The sequence below is a fragment of the Neolamprologus brichardi genome, chromosome 18 (genome assembly GCF_056152115.1).
Source record: "Neolamprologus brichardi isolate AB-2024 chromosome 18, ASM5615211v1, whole genome shotgun sequence".
Lineage (NCBI taxonomy): Eukaryota > Metazoa > Chordata > Actinopteri > Cichliformes > Cichlidae > Neolamprologus > Neolamprologus brichardi.
In genome coordinates this window covers 31419568-31430451 of record NC_142121.1, presented here as the reverse complement: position 1 = coordinate 31430451, position 10884 = coordinate 31419568, and the positions used below count along the sequence as shown (strand labels likewise).

Genomic DNA, 10884 nt, shown 5'->3' with positions numbered 1-10884 from the left:
ATAGCAGCAAAAGAATTGGGACAGGCCCGTGTTTATCACTGCGTGACATCCCCTCTTCTTTAAACAACAGTCAGTAAACATCTGGGAGCTGAGGAGAGCAGCTGCTGGACTGAAGAACATTTTTCCCATTCTTGTCTGACACACGATTCTAGCTTGTCTATACTTCTGGGTCATATTTGTTTTCATATTTTTGATTTTATGATGGGCCAAATGTGTTCAGTTTTTTGAAAAAGTCTGGACTGCAGGCAGACCAGTTTAGCACAGAGACTCTCCTACTACAAAGCCATGCAGTTGTAATACCTGCAGTATGCAGTTTGGCATTGTCTTGCTGAAATGTGAAAGGTCTTCCCTGAAAAAAAGAAAAACAAATGTTTGAATGGGAACATTTGTGGCTCTAAAATCTGTATACCGTCATTCCAGATGTGCAAGCCACTGATGTACCTACATACCATCAGAGATACAGGCTTTTGAAATGAGTGCTATGGTCCCTACCTCTTTAGCAGGGTCCATGTTTTCCCAAAAAAATTTCAGGTTGTCTGACCGCAGAGCAGTTTTTAACTTGGCCTCAGTCCATTTTAAATGAGCTTTGACCCTGAGAAGGCAACAGTTTTTCTGGATCACGTTCACATATGGTTCCTCATTTGCATGACAAAGCTTTGACCTGCATTATAAATGCATGGTGAAATATGTTGACAGAGATTGGTGTCTGAAAGTGTTCCTGAGCCTGTGCAATGATTTCCTTGAGAGAATCATTCCTGTATTTAATGCAGTACCACCCGAGGGCCCAAAGAACAGGGACAGCCACTATTCATTTTCAGCCTAGTGCCCAGATTCTGAAAACCTTTTGATGATATTTTGTACTGTAGATGATGAGATATTCAGTCATTAGAAGAAACACTATTCCAAAATTCTACCACAAATACATACAATACTTGCAGACTGGTGAACCTCTGCATTTTCATGATGATCTTTTTATACCCGGTCATGTTACCAGTTAATCTAGTTAGTCCCAAAATGTTGCTGCAGCTTTTTCTTTTTAGTGCCACTTACTTTTCCAGCCTTTTGTTCTCCCTGTTCCAGATTCACAATGAGCTAATATTTTTTCATGAAACAGTGGAATGTCTTTTTGTGATGTTTTCTATGTTCTTTTGTGAATAAAATGGGGGTTTATTAGATTATTTTTCTCGTGTGTTTATGAAATATTCTTATTTTACACAGTGTCACAACGTTTTCAGAAAAGATCATTCAGACAGTTGTGTGTGTGTGTGTACAGGGTATCATTTTAATCTCATTAAACACATCCTCTCCGTGGGATTTAAACAGTGCTAAGTGGTAAGTGTCCAGTCCTGAACACAATCATACTTCGCCTAATTGTCCAAGCAGGAGTGAGATAAAAGGGCCTTCCTTTGTATCAACTGTCTCCTGAATCCCTTGGATATTAATATTTTGTCAGCTTCACTTTGCAGCCCATTCTGCTCAGTGTCTGAACTTGCAGCATTTTCTGTAATACAGCAGGTCCCTAGACATGCTGGGGCTTCAGTCAATACAGAGAATGGAAATGGGAAGGATTCTCTCAATGGGCCTGCTGAGCGTGACTTATATTTTAAGCTTTCTCTAATCTGGAGACTTAATTAAGTCTCATCAGGACATCAGAGCTTGTGAGTGTCTTGCACCGCATGAGAGGATCACAGCACAGACAGATGACAGAGATAAGTGCTCTCATTAGCCACCAAGATAGCATTGACAAAAAACCCCCGCCTGCTCCCTGCTAATGGAAACACTGCAGTCTGTCATTTGAATATCCAGCTGTGCACTCTGAGTCAGGAGGTCAAGAGGTAACTAAGGCAGGATTTGTGGCTGTCAATAAGAAGGCCCCCCACAAGGTTAGAGATCACTGTATTCATTTCATTCATTTATTCGTCATGGTCAGCCACAGCCACAGATCTAGATAACAAAACGGGTGGAACTGTATTACTTTTACCCATCCAAGGAAATGAATGACTATCACTTTGGATTTTATTTAAGAATTCATTATCCTCATGTGCACATTTAGCTGCTGAGGAACCACATGTTTAACTAGTTAGCGAGAAGAGTACAAGACCTAAAACAGAGAGAACATTACCATTTAGACAAGTCGCCAGTGGCACTGGATTTATATTTAAAAAATTAAATACATGAAAGGCTGGGACCAGGAGCTGAATTTTTTATATTGATTAATGATACAGAAACAGAACAACTGGACAATAATGCAAAAGATTTAAAAATGTCCTCTCACATCCAACAGATGGCAAACAAACCAAAAAGATTCAAGATTCATTTTAGGAGAGAAAAACAAACAAACATATTCTTCCAATACGTTTCATGTTTGTCTGATCATTTCAGATCATTTGCTGAAGTGGTTAATAATATTTCAATGGGAATATTACACCTTTAAAAGATTGTGGGACAGGAGTGACCTTGGTTAGAAACACCACACCGGGATTGCGGCTTTGTGGTTGCTGGATGTACAAATAGGCGACTAATTCCTCGTGTCCCCAAATGCCCCAAAAGATTAACAATAACAAGATTAACAATATATGCTTGCAGTAAATAAGTGCTTTCATGCTGATACTTTCAGTAAATATATGTGTTTGCTAAATATAAAGCTTCAGTTAGCCATCTGCTAGCTTAGCATAGCTTATGTAAATATATGAAACAGGGAAGCTGCTAGCTTGTCTCTATCCATCACCAGAAATACAGAACTTAAGAAACCAGACCTCAGGTTGTTATGTCCAATATAGATAATGCTAAATTAAAAGAGGTGTGAGTTTAAACGTGTATTAGACAGAGCAAAGTTGACCCTTTTGCAGCACCTACTCTGTATGCTAACCTTCCTGGTGTTGCTTTACATCAAGCAGACACATTTTAGAGAATCTTCTCATCTAACTCTCAGCACGAAAGCAAGTAGGCATGTACCCAAAGTGAACCCCTGCATCAAGCAAATATTAGTGATAAAAATTTAAGCAATCTTCACTTCAGCTGAAAAACAAACCCATTATGCAATATTTCAGGGCAAGTGATTGCAACTCAGCTGCTTACTAGAAATCTTGAAATGAATAGGCTAACAACAAAAAAATCCAATTATCCGCCCTCTGCCAATTTGTCAAACAAAGCCCCCATACCCGCGCAAATACATGACATGCCCTTTACATTGTGATATTAAATCAGCGTGGATGTAGATAGGCTCCACTTGTTAAGAAGTCATTTTCCCATGCAGTCATCTTCTGATGTGAATCATTGTGTCAAATCCCGATTTAATAAGCACTTCTACGCATTACAGTTCAGAACAAAACAAGTCATCTTTTTAGTAATACTTCCCATAAGTCAAGGAGGCTTCTTTTCATAAGGTTATCAAGATGACATTGAATTTAGACAATGTTGCTACTAAGCTGTACAGGGCGCTTTTCAGGGAAGCAGGCATAGCTGACTGTGTTACTCAGTCACAATGTGAAGTAAAGGGGCCGTAAGGTTACATTGCTGGATGTAATCTACTAGATGGAATGTAATGACATCCTATGGCAGGTTCCTGAAACATAGCAAACCTCTTTTCATACTATACACCTGCTATATGACATAATGATCAGATTTTTTTTCTTTAAGTTCAGAGATGTTTGTTGAAAAGTTCCACTGGTAGTTTGATTTCCATTTGCTTGGTTGGTTTAATGTCAGTCAGCAGACGTCCTTCAAAAAAAGCTGTTAAGATCACAGGTTCAGGTCCCGTGTGGGATCTCTAAAGAGGTTGCTTTAAGGTCAGTGACCTGGATTTGGAAACTGTGATGTGAGCTCTGGTATATGAAGAGAAATGTCTTCAAAACCTGTTTTTAAATCATTTCAGATTTCCAGCTTTGTGTTTATGGAAAATTGCCACTGTTAAGACAGGAAGTTGCCGAGTGACACTGGTATTGTGCTGAGAAATATAAACCTTATGTTTTTATGGCACCTAATGCATTCTGTTTATGACACACTGTCATCTATTTGAGAGCTTCACACACACTGTTGCCAAGAGCCTTTTTAGAGGTGTTACAAAAGCAAGCAGAATGAGACTGACCACAAAAGGATCTAAACAAACGCATGTTCTGTACAAAATGCATGAATCATGAATTTTGATTTACAGCGGTTGATATAACATCTAATATGACTATTGTCCAATTTCAATTTCAATTTTCAATTTTATTTATATAGCGCCAAATCACAACAAAAGTCGCCTCAAGGCGCTTCATAGATACAGAGAAAAACCCAACAATCATATGACCCCCTATGAGCAAGCACTTTGGCGACAGTGGGAAGGAAAAACTCCCTTTTAACAGGAAGAAACCTCCGGCAGAACCAGGCTCAAGGAGGGGCGGCCATCTGCTGCGACCGGTTGGGGTGAGAGAAGGAAGACAGGATAAAAGACATGCTGTGGAAGAGAGACAGAGGTTAATAACAGATATGATTCAACACAGAGAGGTCTGTTAATACATAGAGAGCGAGAAAGGTGACTGGAAAGGAAAAACTCGATGCATCATGGGAATCCCCCGGCAGCCTACATCTATTGCAGCATAACTAAGGGAGGATTCAGGGTCACCTGGTCCAGCCCTAACTATATGCTTTAGCAAAAAGGAAAGTTTTAAGCCTAATCTTAAAAGTAGAGATAGTGTCTGTCTCCCGAATCCAAACTGGAAGCTGGTTCCACAGAAGAGGGGCCTGAAAACTGAAGGCTCTCCCTCCCATTCTACTTTTAAATACTCTAGGAACAACAAGTAGGCCTGCAGAGCGGGAGCGAAGTGCTCTAATAGGGTGATATGGTACTACAAGGTCATTAAGATAAGATGGGGCCTGATTATTTAAGACCTTGTATGTGAGGAGCAGGATTTTGAATTCAATTCTGGATTTAACAGGAAGCCAATGAAGGGAAGCCAAAACAGGAGAAATATGCTCTCTCTTTCTAGTCCCTGTCAGTACTCTTGCTGCAGCATTTTGGATTAGCTGAAGGCTTTTCAGTGAGTTTTTTGGACATCCTGATAATAATGAATTGCAGTAGTCCAGCCTGGAAGTAATAAATGCATGAACTAGTTTTTCAGCGTCACTCTGAGACAGGATATTTCTAATTTTAGAGATGTTGCGCAAATGGAAGAACGCAGTCTTACATATTTGTTTAATGTGTGCATTGAAGGACATATCCTGGTCAAAAATGATTCCAAGGTTCCTCACAGTGTTACTGGAGGCCAAGGTAATGCCATCCAGAGTAAGAATCTGGTTAGATACCATATTTCTAAGCTTTTCAGCGCCGAGTACAATGACCTCAGTTTTATCTGAATTAAGAAGCAGAAAGTTAGCGGCCATCCAAGTCTTTATGTCTTTAAGACATTCCTGCAGTTTAACTAATTGGTGTGTGTTATCTGGCTTCATGGACAGATAGAGCTGCGTGTCATCTGCATAGCAGTGAAAATGTATGCTATGTCTTCTAATGATGCTGCCTAGGGGAAGCATGTATAATGTAAACAGAATTGGTCCTAGCACTGAACCCTGTGGAACTCCATAATTAACCTCAGTGTGTGAAGAGGACTCTCCATTTACATGCACAAATTGGAGTCTATTAGATAGATATGATACAAACCACTGCAGTGCAATACCTGTAATACCTACAGCATGTTCTAATTGCTCTAATAGGATATTATGGTCAACAGTATCGAGTGCTGCACTAAGGTCAAGAAGGACAAGCACAGAGATGAGTCCACTGTCAGAGGCCATAAGAAGATCATTTGTAACCTTCACTAAAGCTGTTTCTGTGCTGTGATGAACTCTGAAACCTGACTGAAACTCTTCAAATAAACCATTCCTCTGCAGATGATCTGTTAGCTGTTTGACAACTACTCTTTCAAGGATTTTTGATATGAAAGGAAGGTTGGAGATTGGCCTATAATTAGCTAAGACTGCTGGGTCTAGAGATGGCTTTTTGAGTAAAGGTTTAACTGCAGCCACCTTGAAGGCCTGTGGTACATAGCCGATTATTTGAGATAAGTTGATCATATATAAGATCGAAGAATTAATCAATGGCAGGACTTCTTTGAGCAGTTTTGTAGGAATGGGGTCTAAAAGTAATTATTGAAGTTAACTCAGAAAGATTGATTGGAGAAAAAGAGTCTAACTTAACATCAATGGTACTAAGAGTAGCTGTAGTTAATATTACATCTGTGGGATGATTATTGGTAATTTTTTCTCTAATGATAAAAATTTTATTTGTGAAGAAGTTCATGAAGTCATCACTAGTTAACGTTAAAGGGATGGTTGGCTCAAAAGAGCTCTGACTTTTTGTCAGCCTGGCTACAGTGCTGAAGAGAAACCTGGGGTTGTTCTTATTTCCCACGAGGGTATGTGAGTGAGCACAGCTGTGTAAACTTTATTAAGTCACCCCGTGTGTCTGGGTTTGATGAGTGGGAGAGTGTGCAGAATGCTGAGCTATCGGCAAACGTGGGGGAGGAGGAGGAGCAGGAGCGATACGCCAGCGTTGTGCAGGTGGTTTTCCTCGTTGAACATGAAGAAAAGATGGCAAAAGGGCACAGAGCTGACGTACGGCAGGACGGGACAGCAGAAAGTACAGTGGCGGGTTCCAGCAAGGCACCAGGCACACCAAAAAAATGGCCGTCAGTGACGCCACTTCCCACAGCAGGGACACGCTCTGCGCTTCCTGCGTTGGCCCAGGTGTGGCGGCTGACAGATGAAGCAAAGTTGAAGATAGTTTAGCCGCGAGTTGGCTAATGGGAAAAGCAGCTAAAGTAACATGAGGGGACAACACATTGACAAACTCAAGTGCATAGTATGGCAACCAGCTAACTGCAAAACCCAGAGTTGAGCAGCGCAGTAGCTTTCTCGTTGCGTCTGTCGGCGGCCAGCGAGCCCCTGCAGCTATGGAGTTGAGAGATGATAAGGCCGCAGTTAACGGTGATGCAGAAGAGAGCGGCCACATAGTAAACCAGAAAGGCAGCAACCAGGAAGTAGAGCCACTTGTTTCGGCCAACGGACCACATGCAACCACCACTGAAGTCAATGTAGGTGACCTTCGGTAATGCCATGGTCAACGAGACCAGCCAAATGGCTACCACAGCGCATGACCTGTGGAACAAGGAAACAAGGAATATATAGTATATAGTAAAGTAAATAGTAAAGTATATTTGTTTGCTACTGTATATACAGCACACCTGCCTAACTTCCAGTGGAGGACGTACACGGCGAAGTTCCCATATGTAATTAGAAGAAAAAGATGTCTTCAGAGAAAAAGTAGCATTAATTTGAAGTTATTTATCTGGTCGCTCTCCTTGAAGCTCTGTTTTGGTCTCCTCCAACTCAATGTGATATCCTTTAGCAGGCAGTTGCTCCATTGTACTGAAATACATTTAAATACCTTTAATAAAGATTTATGCAGCTTTTTAAAGGTAATATTTTACAGGTGTGAACAATATGTTAAAGGAATCATTGTAAACATTATACAGTCAAACAACTGTACAAACACTGCCTCAAATCATTTTTACAAACCCACCTCCGCTTCACACTCACGCTTTTGTCAGACTAGCAGGCGGTCTCATCCATGGTGCAACGATACAATACCTCAGCACAGACAATGCTGCCAGGCTGAAGATCTCCACTCCCACTGTGACTGAAGTTGTGAATCCCAGGAGGACACAGGTCCCACCGCCAAGCTGCCAGTTATAGAAACTGGCAGTCAGGAGCGCACAGGGCAGGGTGAGCAGAGCGCCAAGATCTGCCAGGCTGAGATTGAGGAGCATAATGGAGCTTGGCTTGGAACGACTGCGGGGGTTCCTCAACAGCACCAGCCAGAGCAGAAGATGACCTCCAACCCCCATCAGTAGAGAGACAAGGCTGACCATCGGCAGCACCACACCGAAGGAGATGGTGGTGTTGGTGGAAACCACATTAAAGAGGAGGTTTACGATAGCAGGCATGGCTCTGACAACTCTGACAGCAAAAAGATGCTGCTGTGAAATAAAGACAGATGGAGGATAGTCAAGCATAGGAAATAGGGGAGCATGACGGCCAGGCTGGGGTTGTTGGACAAAATGCTATTGTACGTGAGGTGGAAAAGGCTCAGCAAATGTCTACAATTACAAATATGAAGAAACAGATGAAAAAATGCCAACAACTGCGAGAGCACAGCATTCCAAATCAGGAATTTAGAGAGACACATGATGACTTTGAGACCTAATTGTAGTTATTAATAGCCTCCAATGTATTATTCATATTTCTAATAGGACTTGCTTCTTCCAAATCACTTGCAATTCGGAGCTCACTGGGCCCTTCCTCAGACTGACAAGCCTGATGATTCAGACTAGATGATTTGTCTCTCAAGAGATTTAAGTAACAAACAATCAGAGTGACACCAGCAAGTCCACTGCATCGTGACACAAACGAGACAACTCACCTCGGTGGGCACTAACAGACAGACGAAGGAGGATTGTTCCCAGAGGGATAGACAACACACACAAACTAGTCGTTAAGAAGGAAAAACAACGTGCAGACTTTGTTGAAGAGAAAGATTTAACCAGAGTGGAGCCCCGAATGTAAACAAACCACTTATCCCCACAAGTAAACAAGACACTCACTTGATGTTTAAAGAGAGGACTTGTCTGCATGCGCACTGATGTTAGGGGATGTTTTCTGAATACTTGATTCTACATAAGTGTTTAAGCAGAAACTTCAGCATTGCCCAGATACTTTAGCAAATGCATCAACAGGAATGCACCACTAAATGTCATTAGCATTACTAATGGCTTCATGGATTGATTCAGCTGCTCTCCAGTGTATCCCACTGGAGCATCTTGAAGAAAACCACACTTTGAAGAGGAATCCAAATAAAGGCTCTTCAAAATATGCCAGGAGTTGTCTGGATGTGAGGCAATTAACTTAAATTACATAATTTAAATTGAGTCACTCATATCAATTGTTGAGTTACTTTGACCCAATTTTTTAAGCTTCATTAAAGTTAAAGTGATTAAAATTTCAGTGTTAGATATCAGTAGATTGCAATTTGCATTTAACTAAGCTTTAACTAGGTTAAAATCCACAATGGCTGCTGTTCATCTCATTGTCCATAGCCAGGCCTTTGGAGGAAGCTGTAAAACTTTATGAAAGGAGGCTGATATGACTCGATAAGTCAGTGAAACTCACTTCTGTCTGATGACAGCAATAGTGAGGTGAGTTGTTGAGGATATCCTGGACTAATCTGTTGAGAAGTGCTCCTGTTTTTGCTGCTGTTAGCCGGTGATAGTGGTTGATAGCTGCTGTTAGCCAATGTTAGCTGCTGTTAGCCAGGGTTAGCTGCTGTTAGCCAGCATTAAATAGACTTATTTTGAAGTTGATCTAACACCGTTGGACTGTGACACTTAGCGTGTGAGAGTGTGATTTTTAGGACACGCAAGCCTAACCTTGGCCGGTATAATGTTAGCTTATAAGCAGCTGTCGTTGTTGTTTAGCTGGCTCATCAGCTGTCAGGAGACAGGAGGATTGCATGTCTAATCTGCTGACAGCTATTTTGACAATATTGGGAATAAATAAGCATATTTATGCAGATTTTTATGTGCATAAATATCTTTAGTTCAGGAAATGAGGATTGAGGTGAGGAGGAAGAGCATGATGCTTTTTTTCCAAGATGCCAGTTGCCTTGTCTTTTTTCACATCTTTGCTTTTTTGTTGAAGAGGACCTCTTCTCAGATGATAAAACATGTGTATGATCCTTCACATCTTGAGTCTGAAAGTGCAGACACAATTTAAAATCAGCCTCTACAATACAAGTTCTCTTTGGCTTTTGGCGTACAACATCTCTAGCCACATAAAACGCTATTAGGCACAACAGTAACTTCCATCTCAGCCACTGTAGTCAAGATGGCGGGTCAACACAGTAGCTTCCACAAATGCCCACTCCTATGTATTTATAATGGATTAAGTTTATGAGAATGCATCACTTTGCTGGAAGATGTAATTACACACTAATCAATGTCTGTCTATTTTATTAAATAACCTGTACTTCTGATTATTATACATAACCGTAGCTAGTTAATATTGTGTGGCATATAAAAAGGCTACAAATCAATAAAAGAACAGGTTCCCTTTGTGAAATGTCTGAATTTCCCTTTTTGTGAAGACATTGCTTCACTATAGCTTTTGGTATAGTGAAGTTAGACCGGTGTGTATAGTTGTTGGTAGTTTTAATACCTTTTTTTTTTTTTTTTTTTTTTTTTTGCCTGTCCCATTTGGTTCTTTAGCCGTCAGAATTGTTGTCTGAAGACCAACAAGGATACCCAGTGGATTTATTTTGCCAAATGGATCATCATGGCATTGCCATATTGGTCCATTTGATCGACCTTTGCTTTTATTATTTATTTTATTTTATTTTCAGTTGTTACAGACGGGACAGACATGAGTGAGGGATAGGAAAGGGAGAAAGAAAGAGGAAGGAAAAGAAAAACAGAAGAGGAGAGGGACAGTGAGAAAGGGGGAAAAAATCTCCTGGATCACCTGTTGAGAGAGAAAGAATAGAAAACAAGCAAAAAAACAAAGCAACATACTAAACACAACACCATCGCATTAATCTAGCTAAGTGTAAACAGCAGTAAATACTAAATATTGAATGTTGTTGTGCAGCACGCAGGACAGACAGCGCACAATGTGCTTTGAAGTAGCAGCCAAGAAAGGTGTGATTTAAGTCTACGAACAGTGAACACCCGTGTGCACACCTGTGTGGATCGGCGCGCTTGTATTCAAATGGTTTCCCCATGTAATGGTCTGCAAGAGGATGTAGAGAGCCATAGCCCTGTCCCCCAGGGCATGAAGCAGGCATGGAGGAGATCC

The 10884-nt window shown here is 41.0% G+C and overlaps 1 protein-coding gene across 1 annotated transcript; it reads right to left on the bottom strand.

Moving 5' to 3' along the window:
* Window positions 1-6424: 6424 nt before the first annotated feature.
* LOC148097818 (somatostatin receptor type 5) lies at window positions 6425-7982 on the bottom strand. The gene is given in 3 exon segments (XM_087831348.1): window positions 6425-6875; window positions 6877-7134; window positions 7576-7982. Coding segments are annotated over 3 exon segments (1116 nt in total).
* Between the last annotated feature and the right edge of the window lie 2902 nt (window positions 7983-10884).